The sequence below is a fragment of the Dromaius novaehollandiae genome, chromosome 17 (assembly GCF_036370855.1).
Source record: "Dromaius novaehollandiae isolate bDroNov1 chromosome 17, bDroNov1.hap1, whole genome shotgun sequence".
In the NCBI taxonomy this organism is placed as follows: Eukaryota; Metazoa; Chordata; class Aves; order Casuariiformes; family Dromaiidae; genus Dromaius; species Dromaius novaehollandiae.
Window position 1 is genome coordinate 1,593,127 of NC_088114.1, and position 24,759 is coordinate 1,617,885.

A 24,759-nucleotide genomic window follows, 5' to 3' on the forward strand; every position below is an offset into this window, starting at 1 on the left:
GAGTAGCCAATTTTTTTAAATCTCCCTTAATAGCTCTATACAATTATCTTAAAAACAGCTTCCAGAAAGTTTATTCTGTATGGAGTAAGGATCCTCAGGAACAGGCCCTGGAGCAGCTGAACTGGGAGCAGCCTCCAGGTGCAGGGCGGCCGCTGCCCTTCCCTGCCCTGCTGCCAGTGCCACCTCGGACCAGCAGAGCCCTGGGCCATGTGGGACGGTCTCTGCCCCAAGGCCGGGTTAGGCTCGGTTGGGGTTTTGCAGGAGCCCCGCGCTGGTGCCCTGGCCCCGTGGCGCGGGGCGCCTCGGCCCGTGTGAGCCCGAGCATCCCTGTGTGTTTGGGTCCCAGCCCTTTGCAGGGCACATCGGGAAAAACAACGCCAGGTTTAGCTGAACCCCTGGAGAAGGGGCGCGAGGCAGCGCCAGCTCCCGACACGCCTGGCCGGTGCTGCCCTGGGCTCGTCCCCTCTAGTTTTTCTTCAAATACATTAATAAAAGAAACGTAGGGCCATTCCTGCTCACTTGGAGGGCAGCGTGCTTAGAGCTGCCTGCCGACCTGCACGGCCTGCGATTCTTCTTCTCTCGTCTGAAAGCCGAGAAGGGAGTAAAGAACCTTGTATAAACCATTCACCCCTTTGAGCTGGGGAAAAGATGCCTTTGGCTTCATGTGCGAAGCTGCTGGCACTGCAATGAATCCACAGCGCGCCGCAGCGAGCCGGTCTGTCTGCTTCGAGGGGAAAAAAGACTTAAAAAACCCCAAACTGTGGTTTCTTAACAGGGCTGCGCAGCGCTCTGCGAATGCAGCGTGCCCACGGAGAACCCCTGCAGCGAAGCCGGCCGCAGGGACCGCCGCGACCGCTTGCCGCTCTCCAAAGCTGCAGCCCTGCTCCCCGCAGCAACGTGCCCGATGCCGCTGCCGCGCTCGCCGGCACGGAGAAACTGCTTGCAGTGTACAAAAGCCTGAGTAAACTGCTGATGTGAACCCAGCTACGAAGGTTTTGCATTCGTCTGTGACAAGGAAAATGCTTCTTGCTGCAATGGTTTGCTTTAAATCAGGAATGAATGTGAAAAATCCAAAAAGCGAAACAAAATGCTGAAAACTGCCCCATTTGCCATTTCAAGCCGCCGACACAGTGAGTCTGCCTTGAGGGGCCAAATGAGATTGTGTAACATGCTGCAAATTTTCTACTCAGGCAAAATACTTACAAAGGACTGATAAAAAAGGGGAGATTTTCATGTACTCATATAATTTTGCCAGAAATGGCTAAAGGCAGCAGGTAAGGCAAACGAGCAAAGGCAAATGGCTACATTTCAGTCTCTCCTGCAGAAGAGGATTGCGACTGGAAGAAGAGGGTTTCACGGGCAGAGACAGGAGAGCAGACGCTTCTGAATGTGAAGTCTCCAGGACTGTGTGTGTGTTTTGCAGCAAAGTGCCCCTGAGACATCCCGCAGCGGCGAGCCGCGCTCGGCAGCAACGACCCCGCGCTGCTTCCACATACCTGCTCGCACTGCGGGAATGGAAAGACAAGAGGAGGCTTATGTCAAAGAAGCAAAGATTTTATTTTGTAAAAACCAAGCAGACATCAGCGTGCAGCCTCCCTCCCGCGGCAGCACACACCGCACCGCCGGCTGCCCTGCCAGCGTGACGCGTCTGGGAAAAGGACGATGTCTCCGGGCGCACGGAGCCAGTCAAAACCACAGACGCCTCTGTCTTCAAACAGCTGCGAAATTATAACAGCTTCAGGTAGGCTCTCAGCTTCCGGATACTAAAAAATAGAAGAAAAAGAGAGAGAATCTTCAACATGCTTCTCAAGCTCCAGCTCAGTAAAGCGTGCGCCTCGTGTTCCCGCGGCATTCTGGGGTTAAAGAAACAAGTTTTGGTATTCCTCCGGCTCTCTACAGTGTGTCCTTCCCCTGGCCGGCAGAGCCCAAGACACCAGCTTGGCTTTTATGAAAACCGCTGGTTTTTTTACTTAAAACAGCAGCTCTTGGAGTCAAGTGACTGCAAGAGAAAAGCAAGTCCTCAGCCCGGCAGCTGAGCCCGGGCACATCTGCAGTCGTGTGAAGCAGAGGAGAAGAACATGAAACCAAACAATGTCTAAACACACACGAGTCTCATCATGTGCAAAACCATCTCATGACTTTTGGGGAGTCACTTCCAACCTGTTTAACTTGCCCGGCCCCTATTAGATGCTCTTCCAAAAGAAGGGTAACGCATTTTGCACGGCTGCAGTCCCTCGCTTGCATAGCTCAGAGGCCGGTTACTACCGCTTAGCAAAATAAAGTCTGGGGGAAAGTGGGACATTTCATTATGCAGATTTTGCTTCCCAGAAAGAAATGTTTTATTAACACATGCTCCTTTCTTGTGTTGGCTTAGTTAATTTGGTCACAGCTTGACATCCAGCAAGTTAGTCTAAAGGCAATGGTTTTACAAAATGTTTTTCTAATCTATTTTAAACACTTAATTACAGTTGTGGTGCATTCATTAGGGACTTTGCTTTCCAACCTGGATTGCAGTAATAAATCCTAATTCTCAAAGTGTCAGTTGTAATATGAAAATTGGATCCAGGCGGTTGTCAGAGGCAATTGCTAACTGCAGGAAGCACGCGGGACTCCAGAGAGCACCGGCCGCTCCGGAGGGGTGACCTTGGGCGTCCGGCCAAGCAAATCTCAAAGCAGCCGAACGAGCCCAGGGGCGAGGATGCCCTCTCGGACGGGCGCTGGCGGATGCACCCGTTAGCCGGGACACGGCCGTATCCGACAAACGCCGGGAAAGGCCGGGCACACACGGCACCTCCGTGGCAGATCTGCTGCTACGGGATCAGCGACCCTGGAGGGCTCGGCATGGGGGGGGGTACAGCACGTTTACCTTAGTCTTTTCCCAGGTATTTCTTCATAATACTATTTACATCGTCTTCCTTGCCTTCGGCCTCCGACCACCTGGGCTCCCTGGGGCTCTCGGCGACGCTGCTGCACCCTTCCCCGTCGGGCCGCCGGGGCCGGCGCTTGATGCTGTCGGCGCTCCGGAAGGAGCGAGCCGAGCCGGAGGACGAGGAGGAGTCGGAGAGGTTCCCGGAGCCCTCCCTGGCCGCCGAGCTTGGCTTCGACGTCGGCTTTATCTCGGAGGAGGCCGAACCGTCTGCTGTGGCCTGATCCTCAAAGCGAACCGTCAGCGGCCTCTGGCCGTCCTTCCTGTCCTTGCCGGGCTTGGCCAGGCTGCTCGTCGAGCACGATTTCCGCATGGCCGGGAGGAAGTCATCGAAGTCGACGTTCGTTCTCCGCTCGTAGTTGAGGGTTGGTATCTTCCAGCTGAACGGGTCGCTCTCCTGCCCTTCGCCCAGGCCGGGGCCGAGCCGCTTGCTCTGAAACACCAGAGGATCCTTCCCCACGTCGACGTCATCTCCTTCCTCTAACGACGGCTCGAGGCAGCTTCTCCACGATCTGAGTCGCGAAGCACTGAGCGCATCTGCTCCCGCAGCAGGTGAGCTCAGCTGGGGGAAGGAATTATCAATATTTTGCAGCAGTGAGTCATAGGAGCCAAACTTCGATACGCGTTTTAGCACCGGAGAGCGTGCCGGCTCCGTCTTCTCCGAGGCCGCACATCTGAGGCTGGAGGACCGTAGGAGGCCAGGGCTTCCCGGCGCTCCTCCGCTTTCTCTTGGCTCATTCGCTTCAAGCTTCACAGGGAAATCATCAGCCTCCCTGAGAGTCCTGCAGCGTCTGAGGGTTGAAGCACCAGTCGTTTGGTAAATCGGTAGGGGAGAGGCGTCATCCAAGCCCAGCGCTCCCTGCTCTTTTTCCGTTGCCCTTTTCCTCCTCAGCTCCTCTACGTACTCCGACAGTGCGAATGAAGAGCTGGGGAGCTTGTCTTCTGCTGCAGAAGACAGTTTCCTTCTTGTCACAGTTGGAGACAGCGGGCTGGGAAACCTCCCCTCCGGGGCGGGAGAGGTCCATCTCCTCGCCGGAGCGGGAGAGGTCACTCCTCGGCTCTCTGCCGGTCTCTGCTGACTCTCCAGCTCCTCTCTGTCTGCTGCAGCTTTTCCATATTCCCGTCTTCTAGCACCAAGCAAAGGACTTGCAACCTTTCCAGCATCCGCAGCATCAACGGACCTTCCGGCACCGAGGGATGACGCTGGACGGCTCATTTCTGCTTCTTTGACATCTTTGTCCATCCTAAACAAGAGAGATCCACGTTAGCTTAAACTGCATGATTTCCAGCAACCGCAGTGTCATTCAGGAAGGACAAGTCTGAGCGCTGAAAAGCCTGTGTTTGCATGGTAAGCTCAGAATAAACTCTAGCTGCCACATTAATAAGTTCAGCAATGCTCAAAATTTTTATCTTAAAGACTCCGAGTAAGCTAACTGGGTTAAATCCATGGCATACAGTGTGCGGCACGATCTGCTTTAGCTCTGCCAAACCAACACATACCTCAAACTGTCCGTTTCTCTTGATAGATTATAGCAATACCTAAGACTTATTTTATTTCTGCCAAAACTAAAGGTTTGCTCTGAGGTTTTATGAAACCCACTCACAAAGCGCCCTAAATGCATCTCGGCATTATCGCAGCCTGTGTTTCACCAATGCTCCCTCTGGGAGGGAAAAATAATCACGACCTGCGCAAGCAGAGTAAATGTACGGCCGTGGGCTGAGCACAACAGCACGGCCCGGGGCACGAGCCGCTCGCGCCGGGGGCTCAGGCAACCTGCAGGGTCGGCGCAGGGGGCAACGATAGCCAGAGAGGTCAGCGATAGCCGGTCACTGTCGAGAGGCTGCTGCTTCCCAGGAAGGAGGCGCGGGGCCGTCTCCGGGCAATCCGCCTCGACAGAGGCTGCTCTCCGTGCCCGGAGCCCGGCGGCACCCATGGAAAAGGAGCCCCGAATTGGCGAGCACGGCGGTGGTTTTGCCCTGCCCTGCTCCATCTGAAAGCACATGGGGAGGGGATCGAGGGGGGGGCTGCTATTTGCTTTAATGGAAAAGTCACCAAACGAGGGATACCAAAGCTGCACGTTGCAAGTCTGTCGCCGTTTCAGCCCGAACGGGCCCAAACTGTACTGCTGTTTGGTGCAGAACAGATTAACCTCAGGTGTGACCTGCCGGACGCCATCTCCTCCTGGACGGACCTAACGCTGCGCCAGTCTCGCGGCTCGTTGACGGTCTGACACGTTTCACTAACGCTGCTTCTCGGGATCCTAACTGGTATCTGAGTAGCTGGTGTAACCTTTCCAGGACAATTTGCATGGGAATTACTCCACTCACTCTCCATTTTTCCAAATAATATTGCAAGCTGACTGCTGCACGACCGGCTTTCATAAATTAAATAGCCAGACTCATATTTTCCTTCCGTTTTTAAGGCTGAGATGAAAGTGAGCTGCAGAGGTAAGAAGCACCCGCGGCCAGGACGAGGGAAGCTGCAGCAGCCGCTGCTCATTGCCCCGTCCGGCATGATGGACACGTAGAAATGCGCTGAGCCGGACACCGGCCACATGCAAGAGCTGTCACAGCTGCAAGACCGCTGCGTTTGCTGTTGTCTCATGTCCGTGACTGTCTGCGGGCTGGAAGCTGCAGCTCCTGGGAGTGAGGGGGGGCCGGGAAGCTCGTGCCGGGTGCCGGTCCCGGCTGCGCTCGGCAGCGGTGCCAGCGCGGCACAGCACGGCCGCACGCTGCGGCAGCGGCTGGGATTGCCCCCGGCGGCACGATTGGTACGCGCTCCGCTCAGCCCGGAGCCTGCCGAAGCCACGCAGCCGTTCTTGTTAGTGCAAATGACTCCAGAATTAAATTTGTGGAATGAAATTTTGAAACATTGTGGGTTTTTTTTTTGCCTTGAATCAAATGCATTTTCATTTCTGTCTCAAAAGCTGAGCTTGCGAATTCCAAGTGAAAGGCAGTTGTGAAATTTCCCACCGTGAACCAAAAGCAAAACCATCGAGCAACATCCTCACCTAAACCATTTGTTTCCAGCTTTAGAGAAAAAAAAAAATTACTTAAAAAATTTGTCCTGCCCCACTTTCCCGAGTTCCAGGGGCTTCTCGAGAGGCTGAAACGATGCGGCTGAGATGAACGCTGCGGCTCTGCTCCGTGCTGATGCACTGGCGCGGCGGGGAGGCGGACGGCTTCCCGAGCTCCGCTGAGGCCGCGGGGCCGGAGCCGCTGAGCGCCGGCAGCCGTGGTCGGAGCCCCAGCACCCCTGGAGCAGGGCCCGGACTCCTGGGTGTCAGGAGGATGGGGACGGCTTCGGGGCTGCAGGGCAAACTGGGCAGCTGCAGCCCTAAAGCCATTTCTTCCTTCCTCACAGCACAGAGCTTCCCCCTGTGCCACAGCGGGAGCTGGAGAGGGCATTTGCAGGGGTTAGTGAAAAAAGGTTAATGCTGCAGCCCCGAAAACGCTGGGGATGGAGCCGAAGGCGCTTCCTAATTGCAGCCGGGCACCACGCTGCAGCTGGGCAGCGTGACCACGGGGCCGGAGGAGGTGCGGGAGCAGGGCACCCCGGGACCGCACGGGAGCATCGCACCCCGGCACCGCCGTCGGCATCCCGCCTGCTCCCGGCTCCCTGAACTCCGCGGGAGACCCTTCTCCCAAGTTGGAGACAGAAATAGGCGCCAGCGCGGCGCTCCGGCGGCATCTGTAAGCCAAACAGAACTCTGTAATACGCCATTCACACCAAAGCAAATGACATACAACAATAATTAGTGAAGATTACACAGCAATTAACATGATTACAATTATGCTAGTTGAAATAATTTATACAATAAAATCCACACATGCATTGCAGCACATGACCAGAGATAAAAGTGCGGCTCGGATGCTTTTCCTCCGAGCTCATAAATAAAGCCAAGACAACTCCATTTCAGGGAGAGAAAAGAAATTGGCCTAATTCCTGCCAGAAGCTTATTTTCCTGTCAAGCCAACATCTGCAGAGGCGCTCCCAGGTCTCCGTATGAATGATTTGCTTCCAACGCAGCAATGTTTGGGAATGAGCACGGCGGAGCCCCAGCAGCCCCGGGGCCCGGGTTCAGGCACTGTGACAAAGGGGACGAGCCCTGCGCGTGCCCCCAGCACCAGCCGCTCTGCTGCAATGCAACGGTGACTCCCCGGCACGAGGCAGAATAAAGCTCTGAATTTGCTTCCTAACAAAAAAATTGATTGCTTATTCCAGCTCTGCCATGTATCGTATTTACTGAGACTTAGCCTTGCTGCCCAACATTTTGTACAAGCATTTAAATAGCAGAGAATTAAAGAGCACATTAATCAAATCTCTTGTTCCTGTGCCCCACACCGCAGGTAATAGCCTGATAATCTTTTCTCTAGCTTTTGACAGCTCTTTGTCCAGGAAATCTCCCATATGTAGGGCTGAGAAGTGAAAGCTAGGAAGATTCATTTGCCGTTACCGGGAGCCTGTGCAAGACAGAGCAATGCTAACAGGGGAGCGCTCGCTGGTCTCACCTTTACTACCTTCCAGGCTCGTCTGCTGCTTGTTTGCATTTCACACAGCCTCCTCCCTAATATTTCCATCTCAGATTAGCTGAAGCCCAACGCAGCTACAACACCGGGATTTGCAATCTGCCTCTTCACGAACCTCACGTCAGGGCCAGATTGTCGCATTATTGCCGGGTCTGGGTACAAACGTCCTACCAGAACGGCCACGGCCGGTGCAGGAAGCTCTTTTTCTTAATCCCCAAGCCTACGTAGCTGCCCTTCTATTATAAACCCAGTGCATTTCAGCTCAGTAATATGATATAAGCCATAACTTCTGATTAACCACCATTCAGTCATGATCAGAGCTAGATCACCTGGGCCAGCCTCCCCCAAGGGAGGCTTCTTCCAATCCTGCACACTTCTGGCTTCCATAAAATCCTGGGGCAGGAAATTCCACAGGTTTTGTATGAGGCAAAAATACTTTTTGTTTGTTTGTTTTTTTAAATAAGCCTGCCGCTTTGCAGACCTCTGTTTGCAAAAGAGGGAAGGATCCTTCCCTCCACGCAGCCCACGCTCTCACGGGCCACTTCCACCAGCTGCCCCCAGTGGGCTCGGGCCGCTCTCCAGCTTGCTTGCACCCCATTAGCATCACCATCAAAAATTAACATATTTGGTACCGAAGTGTATAAATGCATCTTCAGCAGGGAAAAAGTGAGCATATGGCATGCAAATCCTCAAACGGACCGCATTGTCTCTTTAAATTATCCCTAGAGAATACATCAAGGGATGCTTTACTGCTTGAAGCATGTTTTTGATGTAGCAACTTTCATCCAGCGTCCCACTGATCCCGGCGTGGCAGCGACTACCTTCCTTGATCCCATGCTTTGACCTTAAACGCCGCGGCCTCCCGCCGAGCTCCTCTGCGCACATGCCGAAAAGCGCCCAGCCCGTCTTCAGCAGCTCCCCTGCTCCCTCCGAGCATTTGCAAAACACACAGCGTTGCAAATGTCGTTAGCGGAGGGGTGCAAGACCCTGCGCCAACTAAAATTTTGCTTCAGTTGGAGTGCTCTGAATGCAGACACGCCGTGCAAAATAGCAGACTGCATGTATTTTTCATTGCAGAGCAAGTATTAATGAACTAATAAAGCAACCCTGTTTTAAACGGTTTGGGTTATTCCGCTAGCGGCGCCTGTAAATAGAGCTTTTTTCCTCAATATTCTCAAAGATACATTAGCTTGAGAGAAAAATAACAGTTAAATCAATAGGCGCCACTAAACGCGTGTGACTGCAATGTCTATGGGGAAGGGAACCCGTGCAACGGCCGGGCCCCGAGGCTGCGCGAGCCGGCCATCCTGGGGCGACGGCTCTTGGCGGGCTGCCGCTACCGCCCCGGCGATGCTGCCTGTGGCCGGCCCTGCCGCAGCTCCGGGCCCGCGCGGTGCAAAGCCGGGTGCCTGCAGCACTCCTGCACGGCGGGTGGGTTTTTTTTTTAATATTGCATAAAATCAGGAAATACAGAGGGGCTTAAATAATAACTCTCCAGTGGCTGCTGCAACCCTAACCCTTGCAGAAAGCTGTTTTCCTTCCCGCGGTGCATCTGCAAGGTGCCCACGGCTTCCCCAGGAGGAAAGCTGCCAGGATGCCGGTGCCATCCCGCACAGCCCATCACCGCCGCGTCGCGTCTGCCGGGAAAGCTCTTACCTGAGGCTGCGGGTGCTGCGGCTGCCGCCGGACCGCGCCGAGAAGCTGCCGGCCACGCTGCTCCCCGCCGGGGAGGACCAGCCCGCCGCCGAGCCCAGCCAGGAGCGGATGCTCTCGTCCGGCTCCAGGCTCAGCGCCGAGCCCAGGCTGGAGCGGGCGTCCCTGCGGCAGGACACGGCCCGTCAGCGCCGGGACGGAGGCTGGCGGGGAGGGGGTCCCGCGCCGCCCCCCTGCCCGGGCCGGCCAGCGCTCCTCGGGGCTCACTTACATCTCGCTCCTCGAGCAGGGCGACTCCCGGGCCGTCTGCACGCTGCGGGGAAGGGAGAGGAGCCGAGCGTCACGCGTGCCCACGGCGCGCTGCCCTCACTACCGCGCCGGCCTTGGACCCGCGTCCGCCTTCAGCCCGCGCCGGGCAGGAACCGGCATTTCTGCAGCGCCTCGGGCATCTGCGTCGGTTGGGAAGCGGCAGTGCCGGCCGGCTCCACGCCGGGACCGGCCAGGCGAGCGGCGGTGCAGAGCGGGCACCTCGCAGCAACGTGCAATTGTATTTGAAATCCAATTTTTTCTTTTTATGAAAGAGTGAATTTCTGAGCTCACATTTTCTACCTAATCCTGCCCCGGTTTAATCACAACATAAAGAAAAATCTCTTTTCACAGCAGTGACAAACACTTCTCTCCATTATTTATGTATCTATATGTTTTGCCTCCATTTGTCATGATGCTCTTTTAGCAGCGTGACAGGGGATGAAATTGGAGGTTTGAGGAAACAAGAGCTGAAAACTCAGAGGCAGAAGAATCCACGGAAAACAGAGATTTATTGTAAAGACTTTTGCCCGTTTCCCTGGCCTCTTCCCCAGGGCCGCGGGGATCTGCGTGTGCTGGGCGCAGCTCACCGCGGAGCGGGGCAGCACCTCGAGCCGGGCAGGGGCCGCGAGAGCGAAGGGGCCGACTGCACCGCCCGCGGCTTTGGGTGAAGACGGTGAAAATTGGATGCAGTGAAAAAATGGGTGGGAAGCAGACGGCATCCCCGGGAGGAAAGGGCCGGTCGCTATTGCCGCCTTGCCCGTTTTAGGGTGAGCCAGGCAGCGCGACTCCCAGGTGATGCTTCCTCACGGCAGCTTTCATCAACGCACGAGTTGCTCGGTCAGCGACGCGGCCGTTCCTGGGACCACGGCCCGACCGCCTGAGCCCCCGCGGGCGCCTACCTGTCGCCGTCGCTCTCGTCGCCGCTCCGCACCTCCTCCAGGGCCGCCTGCAGGTCCGCGATGCGCCGGATGGCCGTCTCCAGGTCGGCCTGCAGCGCCTGCCGCACCGCTGCCAGCTCGTCCGCCCGCGTCTCCTGCGTGCGCGGGGCAGCCGTCAGCACGGCGCGGCCGCTCGGCCTCCCGCGGCCCCCCCGGCGCCGGGCCACGGCCTCCCGCGCTCCCCCCCCCCCCCCCCCCGGGGCCTCCCCCTGCCACAGCTTCCCCGTGCAGGGGAATCGCTTGCAAAACCCACTGCTCCAAATTTCACCCTATGCGAGGCCCCGGGCGGTGCGGGGAGGCTCCCCCCGCTCCCGACGCCCACCCCCGCCTGGGCACCAGGCTCTCGCCGGGACGCGGGCAGCTCCCGCGGGCACCGGCAGCCCAAGGGCCGGCTGCGAACCCGGCCAGGCGCCCGCCCCGGCTGCCTTGGGGCACGCCGCCCCTCGCCGCCCCGCTCCCCCCCGTGCCCGCTGACCACCACCGTTTTAATGAGATTTTAAGTCTTTTTGCAGCCCAGCTAGAAAGGATTTCCTCACTCAGCTCTCCAAGCCGCGGCCGGGCAGGGAGGGGAGGGGAAGGGAAGGGAAGGGAAAGGAGAGGAGAGCGCGCAAGCTGCACATCTGACTCGATGGGAGCTGCCAGCTGTAAAACCGCCGTCCCTGCGGTGAGGAGGTGAGAGCGGGCGGATCACGGCAGCGCCGGGGAGCGGGCCGGGACGCGCCGATACGGGTACAGCCGCAAACTGCCGAGATCCTTCTGCAGCCCACTGCTTCCCAGGCCCTTTTCCCTCCCTGTTAGGGCAAAAGCCCAAGCGCGAGAAGCAGCGGTTTCCCCACGGCGATTTCCCAGCACTGGCCGAGGGAGCGGCGCGGCTGCCGGGGACGCGGTGCCGGCACAGCAGAGCGCCCGGCGCTGGAGGAACAGCCCAGACCTTCCCACGTGCCGACAACCGTCTCTACCGAACGAATTCCTCAGCTCCAGGATATGGCACAATTAAACACAGTTCACTGGCTGCATTTAATTTTTCCCTCTGCTCTAGCACCGTTAACCCGAGCGCACGGCCCGGTGCCCTGCGTGTCACCGCGAGCGGCCAGTGCGAGGCTGTGCCCGCGCTCCGGGGCGCTTCCCGGCACGCTCCCATCACAGGGATCCTCCTCCCGCAGCCTTGAATCAGGTTAATACCGGCTGAAAGCAAAGGACCTGTTTTGCTCCTTCTCCTTAAATGCAAACATAACGTATCTGTACTACATAGTTTTCTCAAGGGAAGGAATAATCATATCAACATAATTAAATTTCAAATGCAAAAAATCATCCTCATAATATAAGCTGACAATAAACGCCCCAGCACCAGGCCGCTGCCGTCCCAGCGAGCTATTAGGCACCTCTGACACTTGTTGTTTCAATCTAAATGTAAATGCAAGAAGCATTTTCCTCTTTTAGCACAGCAACGGGTCTGAATGTTAACATCCTCACCGAGGATGAGCTGCAGAGCACTGCCGGCGTTTCCTTTCCTCTGAAGAGAAGAGGGAAAAAAACAGAGAGGGGAATACATATATCGGGAAAAGCCAGGCTCTGCCTGCGCAGGCGGCTGCGAGCGAGGGTGGCTCCGCGCAGGGTTTGCACCGTGGGGCTGGTGCCCGTTCCCGTGCTCGGCGATCGCCCGGCACGGTAGGGGCACGGTGCCATGGCACTGCCGGGCCACCCCGCTCCGGAGGACCATCCTCTTCCTCGGAGGCTGCGGGGCGGCAGGCCCGGCGGCCCGGGCATGGACACCCGCTCGGACGCGGCCGTGCCCACGCTGCTGCTCGTTAACGGCCCCCAGCTTCCAGATCCAGACTACGGGCCTGGGAGCGGCCGAGACACAGGACCGCAGCTCCCAAGGATTTCCGCGTGGGTTTGGCACATCGGCCCTGGAAAACGCGCTCCGTCCTTCTCCAGGGGAGAAGCACGGATACTGCAAAGCAGCGCATGTCAGACATGGAAAAGCCCGAATGCTCCCCCAAGCAGCCTACAGCGGCTCCCGCGAACCGGAGGACACGGCAGGGCTATTCGCTCTGTGCTTCGCACCTACTGTTGCTTCTCATTGGAAATGCCAAGAATTTCTCTCCTGCTTTGCAGCAGTTTGTGGTGATCTGACCCTGTCCCTCCGCCCGCCCAGCAAGGACCCCCCGGCAGCCGCACGGGGGGAGCCGGGAAACGCGCCCGGCCCGCGGGAGCTTTTGGGAGATGCGGGGAAGGACTTTGCACGCCGGCCCGTGACACCAGGGGAGGTGCACCCGCAGCCGGGGGGGCCCAGAGGACGCCCGCCCCAGGGGCTCGGCAGCCTCCCGCGCCGGGCGCTGCTCCCGGCAGCTCACCTGAGCCCTGCTGCAACCCGGTCCCTCGGTCCAAGGAGCTGGACCCGTCCTGACCCGCTCGGGGACCCCTGCTAACCAAACACAACGTATTTTCTGTCCGTTTTCGCATGCATTTCCAGACTAGCTCTCCCCACGTCAGAGCGTCTCCGCGGATGAGCTGCCGTAGCGGACGGCGGTGTCAGAGCCCGAGGGCTTTGGTCGGGGGCGGCTCGCGGGCGTTTGCCCCGGCAAGCGGAGGTCAGCGCTGCACCCAGGGAACAGGACGAGAGGCTCCCGCGAGGAGACGGGGAGGAGAACGCGCTCGGCATCGCCCGCGCGCAGCACGGCCTTTCGCTCCATCTCTGGAAACGGATTTACAAACCTATTTTCTTAAGAATTTCTGTTTCACCTCATTTTGCCTTGGAAGCATTTGAAAATAAGTGAAAAAGAGATGAGCAAAAGCAGCAATGAAACAATTCCCAGGACGATGAAGGACGCCGGGCCGGGGCCCACGGAGCACCACGTCCTCGTCGCTGCCTCTTATTTCTGTTTGTGCTTCTGGTGGCACAACACCGCCCTGCGCGCTCGCCTCCACCCGAAGCGGAGCATAATCCAATTAGCCCAATTTGGATTGCCTCTATTTGAATAATTCAGCGTACACCTGCAGTATTCATCAATCATTATTACTGTTAATTAAGTAATTAACTCTCAGGTTTTCAGGAAGTTTGAAGTGACAAAATTTCTGCAGCCGAAGTCTCAAGTGAGACGAGGTTAGCGTCTCCGGCAAACACCGGCGTTACCGTAATTGGTGGTAGCAGCCCCAAGCGGGGATGATTTCCCAAAAAAGCTACGGCTTTAATGGCAAAACAGACGCCACGCGCCCTCCGAAGCAGGCGCTAATTAGCACACAGCTGGAGTCGTCACCAACAGGTTTCCCATCACCCCAGCTCACCTCGAGGACTGGCTTCTCTAATTGTAGCTACGTTTAACCAAAGCCGTGAGCTTTTAAAGAAAAGAGCAGCTCCGAAAGACCTAAGCTGAGAAACGCTGGAGATGAGGTGTGCAGAGAGATCCGGATTTCTTCAAGGTGCTGGGGGGAGCGCAGCGCTCCTGGCTAGAAGCACAAACAGCTCCTATCTCTTTTGTCAAGTTCACTGGAACCTTTAAAGCTTTCAAATGAAAAAAAGTTCATAAATATCAGGCTGTAATATGCTACACTGTGCTGGATTGCATGGTGATAACACGACCATAATTATGAAAGATATCTTCTATCGTAAGAACCATAAAAAAGGTTATTTACACTGTGACTCTCGCCTTAGAAAAATTCCCATGCGGAGAATATTTTAACACCTGCACTTCAATTTTCAGTAAAAATAGTTATTTTTTATGCCTATGAATCCCACAGCTTCATTAAAGAAACCTGACTTTCGGATGAAGTAGGTGCACGCTGACTCCAAAGGTCAGCGTCTCCTCTCCACCGTAACGAGGTGAAGTGGGACGGCCGTGCCCGACCTCGGCTTTGCATTAACGGAGATCAGAGCCGCTGTTTGCATCCTGCTGAACGTGCGGAAACCCCGGGGAGAGCCGTCGGAGGCGGGAGGCCCTGCTGGCGCCGGGTCCCGCTGTCGCCCAGGGGAGGCTGTTGCCCCGGGGAGGCTGTTGCCCCGGGGAGGCTGCAGCCTGGAGGCGTTGGACCCCCGGCCGAGCGGAGACCGTCACCGTCCTCCAGCGTCCCCCCGAGACACGACGGTTTTGGGAAGGTAGCAAGGCTGGCCGGCTCCCCTGGGCAGACCTCTGCAAACCTGGGGTTGCTCTCAGAAGCAACAGCCCCTGCTTCTCCCTGCACATCGCACGAGGAGGCTCGAGCCCAGCCCAGGGCACGGGGAGAGGCACCGAACCGCCACGCGTCCAAGGGAGGAGAAGTGCCCCGAGCGCTGCCGAGCCCCATGCCGGTGCCACCCCGCTCCGGCAGCCCTTTCCTCATCTCCCGTGAAATCCAGGTGGCTACCGACAGTTCAACGGCACGCACGGCCCTACGTACCCCCTCACAGAAACACGAGCTTCTGGGAGAATTAGTATCTAAAAGGCGGAGTGAGTCCTTGCCGAGCTGTGGGCAGCTTGCATGTCCCACCTCTGCTCTAGAAACCCTGCCGTAAGGAGGGGAATGCTTTCCCAAAGCTCCCGGTCAGATAAGACATGTCGCAGGGTGCCACGAAGCGTCCGTGCCCCTGCTCAGGGTTTTCAGATGCTGTGGGCACCTCAAAGCAACCCCGTCCGGGCAGCCTGGCTGAGATGGGGCATCCTGAAAACGCACCACCATGCTCCCGAGGCCCATGCCAAACCATCTCCCCGTCCCCAGCACAGCCCCGAGCCGGACCGTGCCCGGCACCCCGGGCACCCAGCCCACGCAGCCGCGCGCGGAGGGAAAACCCCAGCTGGTGGGTACCGGCACGGCTGCAGCGAGGGCAGCTCATCTCAGCAAGGTTTCACCCCGCACGTCTGGAGCCCGCGTGGTCCTAACCTCCGCTCTGGCCTTCCCTGTGCAACACAAGGCAGGCAGCAGCTCCAAGCGGTGCTTGTATCAGGACAAGCGTGAATGCACGTGCATACATGATGGGATAAGAGAAGAGGGCTTGCTATTAGGCTCCTGAGGATTTATTCTAACTCGGAAATCCATCTCTCCATTCTTTCTATAATTCAGCTCTTGCTACGGCCCAAGGAGAGCAGGCAGTTGGGTCTAGCCTTTCACACTCCGGCTGTCAGCACGGCAGCTGAGGAACAAGTTGCTGTCGCAGGCTCAGATCCAGATTTTATAGAAAGAGGAGCTACAGCTCCATGGAAGATATCTGGTACATGAGACTGAGGCAAAGACAGAGGGAAGCGAGACCAAGTACTACCACCTCCAACAGAAAACATACATCCCTCGGTGCGATGGCAGCAGGCCTGGAAAGCATTCAAAACTCATTCTTCTTAGAAAACTCATAAGGCACAGCCATCTGCCTGGCAGCCAGCTCTCCAGGCTCCCATCCTTTTTCTGTATTTTCCCCGCTTCGCGTGAATGTCATGCGGATGGAGAAGCTGCTGCCTCCCAACCGCCCAAAGCTGGGTCGAAAATGAGGGAGGGAGAAACGAAGGCGGCTGTCCCGTGCCTGGGACGGTGGAATATCGATCTCCCACAGTGGTAAAGGGCTTTCGAGTGCCTCCACCACTGCCAGATATGGACCGGGACCATTGCACGTATCAGGCATCAATCCTCACAAATGGTTTTCAAGTCTTAGGACCCCAGAAAACAATGCTGAACCTTGAACCCCGATCTGTACAACGAACATGTCCCTTCAGCGCATCCCTTAAATCCACACAGTCCCCGGCAAGCCCGGGACCTCACAACTGTTTATCTAAATAAATAAATAAATAAATAGAAATGTTAGGTGCAGACCTAGACTTAAGTAATGTTAAGTGAATAATTCATGCAGTATTTATAATTGATGTGAGATTTAACAGGAGCTGAGTTGTAAGTGGCTTTCTATTAACTATTTATGCTCTCAGCCAGCCACTTGACAAGCCTGGCTGGGCTCTGAGATCACAGCTCTCCCGCGATGTTTTATTTAAGCGTATTAAGAGCACACACAGTCTGGAGGAACGCCTCTGCTCTCGGGGAGCGTCGTGCTCCTCGGCGAGGCAGCCCCGGCTCGCTGCGCGCCGCTCTCGCTGTCTGCTCCACGGCTCCCGGGCTCCCGCGGCGCGAACGGGGACGGCCGCGGTGCGCCTGGGTCGTCTTTGGGAACGCGCTACGGCAGGGTTTCCTTGACCACTTCCTCCCGCATCTGGCTACAGCAGGTGTCAGATAAGCCCAGATATCGGGGTGTCTGGATAAAGCCAAGTGCCCTTCAGTGTTTGCTTACGAGCTTGTCTTTTTATGGGCTTTCATCCCTAGTTCCAGGGAGGCATCTCTAAAATCCCTTTCAGATTTCTTGGAAAACACCAATTGCGAGAACAGAAGCATGCTAAGACCACCAAGCATCTTGCTATACCCGTGATTTACATTTCTATATGAAACATTCAAAAAGCTTCTAAAAATATACGCACCAGTACAAAAAAGCAGTTAAAAGAATCCATCCATATCCTAGCAGACAGCACATCTGTGTTTCGAAACACTGCGTTTCTAACAAAGCTGCAATAAATATACAGTTTTCATAGCAACTGAAGTCGTGTTTCTCTGCCGGTGCCAGCAGAGAACGCCGCAGGAATCCCGGCCCCGGGCTCGCCCAGCCCAAACCTGGGCACCCTCCCCGGGCTCATCCCGCAGAGCGGCTCGTTTTGAAGCCTGAGCTCTCTGGAGAGCACCGAGGGCTGCACCGCCCCGGCCCTCGCGGCAGGTTTCACCTCTCGCCTGGGTGAGGGGGTCCCTCCCGCGGCAAGCGCTGCAGCCGAGCCCGTGGCACTCAGCGGCGCGCGCAGAAAACGGGAAATAACTGTCGCTGAGATGCCGTTCCCTTTAGAAAGGCTGGCAGCCTCAGGGCAAAATAAATGGTGAAATCTACTTGATTGGTAAATAAAAGATTATTAATAAAATAACTGCTTCTGGCATGGCCGTAATCTTTCAATTACTGCTTGGAAGCAACGCTTCCCTTCCGTTTACTAAAATAAACCCACCGTGAAAAGAAACGCTTGTAGAAGGCTGTAAAACGAAAGTGAATCTATTTTTGCCTTACTCGGGATCTGCCTGGGCTGCGCGCACGCCGAGCAGGTCGGCTGCGTACGGGCTGCCCGGCCCCGGCCCCACCGCGGCACGTGGCCGGGGCGGCTGGCGGGACGGAGCGGGGACCAGGCCACCAGGGCCAGCGGACGGCCGCTCGCCTCTGCAGCACACACCGAGCCTGATGGCATCAAATGCAGCCTGAGCTTCGCCAAGAAGGCAGCCAGGAATAACCTGAGTCACTTCTCAGTATTTATTAGAGCTGAGCAGTCAAAGCAATTTCCTTCTTGGAACAAACCGCGGAGCAGAGGCACTGCCCAGCCATGCAGCCCCGCTGCCGGCAAGGGAGCCGCAGTAATAGCTTTGGTTAAGGGACTTGCGGCTGAGAGGGGAGGAGAAGCGATTCACAGCACCTCTAAAGAGCCATCGGAGAGCTCTCCCAGCTCTGCTGGTCCCAGCCGAGCCCGACACGCTGACGTGAACACGCCCAGGACAAACTGCCGAGGGAGCAGCCCGCAAAACCCTTCTCCCCTGCGCTGGGGCCAGCTAACAGCACAGGCAACATCCATCTCCAAGCAGAGCGCACAAAACACCAAGCAGAAAATTACTCCTTGTTCTGGGACCCTCGGGCCAATCTGCAGCTTACGGGAGGTTTCCGCAGAGCAGCTTTGATGCGACAGAGAGCAGGAGGCTCTGGGAGCTTTGCAGCCGGGGCCATGGCCAAGCCGTGCCGGCGGTGCACCTCCACACCTCCACACCTCCTATTCTGCACCCTCCCCGCGCCCCTCACAGCCCCCGCTGCCGGGCTCCCTGGTAGAGCATCGCCCTGGCCAAACGGCTGCTGGTTTCTCCCTAGGACATGGCACCGCGCACAGCTGGGGTTTCCACGTGCCATAAACATGCTCCAGAGTCTCTGCCCCAACCAGGAGAAGACAGCACAGATCTGGAGCAAGCCCAGTCCCGTGGTGGGCCCCAGGGGCTGCGAGGTGCATCATGAGGTCCTGCAACGCGGACGTAGCTGCCTGAAAGACCTGGGGTGTATCGCTGAGGTGTGAACGGCCAAAAACCCACGCCCTGCTACGGAGGGGACTCCGTGGGCCCCGGACCCCGTGGACACGTGAGCCTCTTACCAGCTCCATGCGCCGGCGGCTGGACTCCAGCTCCCTCTGAACCAGCTCGTTCATGTCCGCCTTCATCTCCTCCATCCTCATCTGGTAGTACTTGGCGTTCTCCTTCTGTCGCGCCTCCGACTCGGCCGCCTTCTCCAGCTCCTCGCCCATCTTGATGATGCTGTCCCGCAAGCGCAGCACCAGCACCTGGAGAGGAGCGGGAGACGGGGCGAGCGCGACCAGGAGCTTTGTTCCCCGGCTCTCCGAGACCGTGGAGCAGCACAGCGCGCTCCCCCGCTGACCCGCGCTGCCCTGGAGCTCCATCTACACTCGTCATCGTATCAGACCTGCGCTGGGACCCGGCAAGCGGCTGCGGTCCCCAGGGGCAGGGCCAGCGAGGGGTGACGGGACCGTCCCAAAGCGACGGCAGCCAAGGCCGGGGGCAACGCGGGGGCCCCTTTCCCACCAGGCAGCGTCCCGGAGCGGCATGCTGCAGCCCCAGGGTGCCATTTCGGGGGCATGAGGACGTTTTCCTTCCTCCTCCTCCTCCTCCCAGCCTCCCCCTCGCCGGGGCTCATCCAGGCAGCAGCACTGGGGAAGGTGTGACAGCGAGAGCACGCGCGGGGCTCAGCGCACCGCTGAGGGACGGGTACAGCGAAGCGCTCCGAGGGGCTCCGAGGCCCCGCGTTTGGGAGGATGCTCGGAGCGGGGACGAGCGGCTGCAGGGCGCGTGACGGACGCGCTGGGCGCTGAGCACACGCAGCATTCCTCCACGCGTTCACAGCACCGGCCCCGCTGCCGGCACTCAGTAAATGCAGCGGTAAAGCGTGCGTAGATAACCAGAGGGCTGCGACACCCGGGGCGGGGGGGCCGGGCCGGCGCGGGTGCGCGGTACCTCGAAGCGGCGGATCTGCACGGCCTGGAACTCCAGCCGGTTCTGCAGGTCGCAGACGCGAGCCTCTTGCCGCCCGACCAGCGCCCGCTCCACCGTCGAGCGCCCCAGCTGCGCCAGCCTCGCCTCCGCCGTCCCCAGCTGCCCCGGACACAGCGCGTGAGGCCACCGCCCGCAGCCCTCCCCGCCCCGCGCTCCCGTCCCCATCTCCCTCCCCAGCACCACGTGCGCCCAGGACCCCATGGCCACACAAAGCCCCCCGAGGTGGCCGGACCCCCTCAAAACACAACCAAGGTACAGGACCCGGGCTGGGCTGCCAGGCACTACGGAAAAATACTGCCTGAAGCTTCCTAAAGGATTCATTCTGGTTATACTGTGCAGTAAGTGCATGACACAAACGTGTATTTTTGAAGGAAAAATAATCCAGCAAGCTAGTACCTGTTTGGGGCTCTTTTGCTTTTCTCTTCCCAGCAAATCCTCTGAGGCCAGCACACGTAAAAACCCATGATTTACCTCTGCGTGGAGACCTGCCTGCAGCTGAGCCTTTTCTTTAGCTCCCACACTGGGACCTCCAAAGCAGACTGCCTTATCATCAATCCCACTATGAGTCTGGTTCATATTTTATATTTGACCCCACAGAATGGGAATTTGTCTTCTTTTATCCGGCCTATCTCTAAAGCGCCATCCACTCCGCCTCGGCGTGGGCAAGTCCTGCTCCCGATTCTTGGGCAGCTTAGCTACGCTCCAATAAAGCACTTAAGTTAATGGGATTACTCATGTGTTTAAAATTAAATAGATGCACTCCAGGACTGCCGCCGCAGCTGCACGAGCGAGGAGCAGCGATGCCTGGCAGAGACCGCTCCAGGGCTGGCCCCGAGCTCAAACCCACCCAGCCTCGCAGACAGCAGCACCGGCAGCACAGAAATGGGGGGAAAACGGGGCTGTCAGGCCCGAGAGCCTCGCAAGGGTCAGCCCTGTTCAGCAGCAGGGCCGTTTGCTGGCAGAGGCTTTGCTAAGAGGCAGCTCACTCCTGGCCCTCGGCCCTCCCGCGCCCGGGCTGCAAGGTGCACGGCCGGGAGCCGCACCGCTCTCGTGTGCGCGCGCAGTGGGCTGGGGAGGGAAGAGGAGGAACCTCACCGCTTTGCAAAAGAGGAATTTCCTTGTAATATCTAGGTAGGGAATGGATCTGCTTTCAAACGGGAACACGGCATTCACGTGACTGGTGCCCTGAGACACACCACAACCCTCCCGCACAGACCGGTTTCCGTTCTGAGCTCTGTGCCTTACGGGAGGGAAGGACTTACTTTCTCTTGAAGACTTTGTTTTTCCTTCTTTACTTCCTCCACCTGGGTCTGCAGCTCCCGAATCTGAGCGATATCTGTTGCAGACTGAGGAAACAAAAATTTCAGTAGCAGAAGCAAAGCCAGGAACTCGGAGCAGAGTGCAAACGCCACAGAGAAGTGTAATTTCGAAGGCTTGCTCATGCCTGTTTCCAGGCAGGGGTGGCACTTCCCACACATTTAAACAGCAAGCTGCTCCTGCATGGGACTGAACGAGCTTAATTCTATGGCCCGAATGCACCTCCTGACTTTTGAAACCAATATTTGCAGATCAGGTCAGAAACCCTCTTGTCAAGGTCACTTCTGTCCTGAAAGTCATTCCAGGAACGTATTCCAGGTCCGTAATGCCTTGCAACGGGTACCAGGCTGTGGATTTTCACAGCCTCACTGGCCTGCCCCGTGCCAAGGGCTGCTCCGCTGGGAGCCTGGGAGTCTCCCAGCTCTGCTCCCAGTCCTTCGGGAGAGCCTGCCTAAGGGTGGCTGTCATGCAGGGGGCCACAGGGCTGTCTGCCAGCACTTTTTGAGCTCTGCATGAGAAAATGGTGAAAGAAAGAACTGAAAAGAATCCAGATGGGGATGCTGCAGGATTTCCCAATGACTGAAAACACAGTGAAGACACTTCTCGAAGGAAGAGTCAAAACCTATGAGTGAGAGGAGACGGCGCTGTGACATGTCCCCTTCTCCCATCAAGGCATCTGCCCTGTGGTGTGGAAGTCCCCTAAACAGCGACAGGGACTGTCTTGGCTCGGGTGAGGCTCCGGGTGTTTTCCCAGCACCCTCCCTAGGAGGGGGAAGCTACACAGCCTGCCAGGGCGCCGGGTCCCACCTGGGCGATCAGAGCCTTGTGCTTTTCCATGAGTTCATTCAGATCCTCCTGGTCCTCATCGACGCGTCTCAGCAGATCTGCTCTCTCGTGCTGCAGCTGGTAGAGCTGCTCCTCAACCTGGGGGGACAAACGGGGGCTGCCGTTCGCGGGGGGCACCGGGGCACTGCTCCCGCCCGCGGGGCTGCGAGCTCAGCCCGGGCCACGGCGACCCTCTGCCCTAGGCACAGACACGCTCGCGGTCCAAAGCCTCGCTCTGTTTCTCTGTTTTTTTCCATTTCTAGCTCTGTGCTTGTGCGTCATGTCAAGCAGCGAGAGGCAAAGGGAGCGCGTGCATCGTGCATCACGTATCTGCAGAGGGAGGCTAGGGGATGCTGCGCATTTTGAGTAATTTCCTCCCTGCATTAAGCCGCCCAGGGCTGTGCTCTCCAAAGAGGCTGCGTGATTTAGTGTGGCTCTAATCAAAAAACACTGGACAGGCTTCTCCCCCCATAGCCTCTAACCTAAACATGCTGATTACGGGGACCAAACCCAGGCGGCCCCGGGCAGCCACGAGGGGTGGGAGGAAGCCGGTGCTGCCCGTCGGGGCCGCGTCTCTGCGCACGTACCGCGTTCTTGTTCCGGCTGAGCGTCTCCAGCTCCGTGTGCAGGTTCTCCAGCTCCAGGGCCATCGTCTTCTGAGACGCCTGGGCCTCCGCACATCTCGCTTCGCTCTCTTCCCGCTGTGGAAAATTGAGGGAGATCATAATTACGGGAGCGCTCAGCATCTGCAGAGCTCGCGTACTGATTATGCTGCTCCCCTTGCCACACAGCCACATCTAATCACATTTTATATTCCCAGAGCATTTTCCCCAGCTAGAGTACTCTGAAACTCGACCTTTTAAAATCTGTGCTGCTCTTCAGACTGTTTCTATTCTACAGACAAAACTTTTCCCTTCCCAGTGGCTGCGGTGCTGTGAAATAGCCTCCAGCGGGAAGCGCGTGCAGGGCTTCCTCCGGCGGCTGGCATCGCTCCGGCGGCGGTCCAGCGCCCCGCACGCCTGCACGGGACTCCGAAAGCAAACCAGTGTCGTGCTGAGCACTGAAGTTAGTGCCTCAAACCGCAAATCCACTCTCTGCCTTGGCACTGCTGTGGTGAGGTAGAGCTGGGATCATTAATTTGCAAAATTATGTGAATTACATGTAATTCCTGATTAGAGCAATTCATGATTCGGAGTTTGCAAATGGGCTTTTCATGTAGCACAAATTGCATTCACAAATACACACGAAATATCACATTTATAAATGCTAATTTGCTCTTGATTTTTATAGCTCAGCCATTAAAACTACAAAGATCTTAAGCGGGCTACAAACATCTGGAAGACGCAGCATCATGCCCAAAACATCACGCGGGCAGTGCCGGAGGAGGTGCACCGCCTCTGCCTCAGCAGGGAGCTCCAGTCCTCGCCCTGTTTGCTTGGGTTTTTCTTTTCTTTAAGAAAACAAAACTAAAAGCCTCCATTTGCTGCTTATTCCCCGCGCCTGCTCCCTGTCCGGCCCGGCTGTCTCCGGCTCGTCCTTCCGCGCAGCCGCCTCCTGCCCTGCCGGTGCCCTTGCTGCAGCCCAGACATTGCTGCAGCCCGGGCGGGCGCTGGGAGAGCTCGGGCTGGGCGATGGGGAGGGCTCTCCGCACCCCCAAGGCCAACGGGCACCACAGCGAGGGCCCAAAGCGTGATCTTTGCAGGCTGTCACCTTCTCGGGGCGGGCGGTAATTGTCTCTTCTTATCCCCCTTTTTTGAGGGAGGGAGTTAGGAAGCACTGCGCGCGGAGCAATCTGCAGCTCATTTCCCTCAACTGTTTGGGGTGATTGAGACATACTTGGGAAAGTTAAGTTAGTAATTTGCTTCCTTGGTATCTAATCTGCAGAGGAAATTGAAGTCATTTTTCCCTTAAAGTCAATGATTCTTTTTATATAACTCGTGCTATGAGACGCCCGGCATGCCGCGGCGCGGGGAGGCGGAGGGGCTGGTGAGCTCCCAACCGCTTCTCCGGAGCGCGGCCCGCGGGACGCAGGCTGGGAGGATGGACGCGGCGCTGAGACCCGCGTGCCGACGAGCTCCCGCGCTGCTCTGCAAGCTGCGGTTTTCATCCCCGTGCCTGGCAAGCCCCCGTGCGACGGGGAGACGCTGCAAAGCTCCGTAAGCAAATGCGTCTCGCGCCGTCACAGCACTGCTGTCCCCATGCACACCGCGAAACCAAAGGGAAGAGGAACCCCAGGCATGTCTGGGACTGCCTCCAGATGTTGGGCTGGCCCGACACCGGTCACCGTGTGAAACGCAAGGGTCTGCCACGGATGCACTTAGCAGTTCAAAACTTGTAAAACTGTTACTCAAAATTATATTCCTGTGTCCAAACTCAGCCCGCTTGGAAGAATTATCTAGTCAATCTATTCATATATCTGCAGAGCCACTTTTACAATGACACACGGCGCATTCTGCTTTCTTCCACAGCCTGAAAAATAGCCTTTGTGTTTTGCATAAAGCTCGGGAAGCAGTTACCAAAATTACCCCAGCGATAGCTTCTGGGAGACGTGAAAGGTCACAGATTCCCAATCTGAATTATTACTCCTGCTACAAAAGGAGTCCAGAGGACGGTAACAGCCTTTCCCGAGTCTCTCTTCCAAAGGCATTTGTTTTCCATGGTGCCGTATGCACCCTGCACAGAGTCTCCGGGGTTGGTCTGTCCCCGGCCACAAGTACGTGGCAATTCCAGGTAGTTTAACCCAGAGATAAGTGCATCCTCTCCAGTACCTGTCGTTACACACCCGCTTCCCTTTCACTTGACGTAATGGAATTTTCCCACTTGGGAAGAACAAATTGAAATTCCCACCCCAAAAAATGCATAATGTATGAACTGATGAACAACATTAGTTTGCTGCGCTCAACCATCTGTTAAATACCTGCATAAAACTGATGCTCCAGACTTATTAAGAAACAATACTACACTTCAAGACCATATGGATTTTGATTAACAAAAATGTAACATTTTAGCAAAGTTTTTATTCCTGCAGTGATTTGTGGGCTGGTGCTAAAAGTATCGGATTCTGAGAAGCGAATCATGAATGCCATTAGAAATCATTTCAGTTTAAGGGATGGCGTAATCGCGAGGCACTTCTAATGCACGCAGAGCCTGCGTTGGCAGCATAATAAAAACCCAGCGTTCACAACA

General features: G+C 56.9%; 1 protein-coding gene across 1 annotated transcript in view; it reads right to left on the reverse strand.

The window, feature by feature from the left end:
- Positions 1-1,538: 1,538 nt before the first annotated feature.
- MYO18B (myosin XVIIIB) overlaps positions 1,539-24,759 on the reverse strand; it is a 78,192-nt gene continuing 54,971 nt past the window's right edge. The window contains exons 34-43 of the mRNA XM_064522433.1: positions 22,161-22,274; positions 21,556-21,672; positions 20,694-20,777; positions 19,393-19,530; positions 18,519-18,704; positions 10,318-10,451; positions 9,381-9,422; positions 9,113-9,274; positions 2,867-4,170; positions 1,539-1,763 (exon numbers count right to left, since the gene is read on the reverse strand). Coding sequence (XP_064378503.1) covers positions 2,868-4,170; positions 9,113-9,274; positions 9,381-9,422; positions 10,318-10,451; positions 18,519-18,704; positions 19,393-19,530; positions 20,694-20,777; positions 21,556-21,672; positions 22,161-22,274 — 2,280 coding nt within the window. The 3' untranslated portion in view covers positions 1,539-1,763; position 2,867. The remainder of the gene's footprint in view (positions 1,764-2,866; positions 4,171-9,112; positions 9,275-9,380; positions 9,423-10,317; positions 10,452-18,518; positions 18,705-19,392; positions 19,531-20,693; positions 20,778-21,555; positions 21,673-22,160; positions 22,275-24,759) is intronic.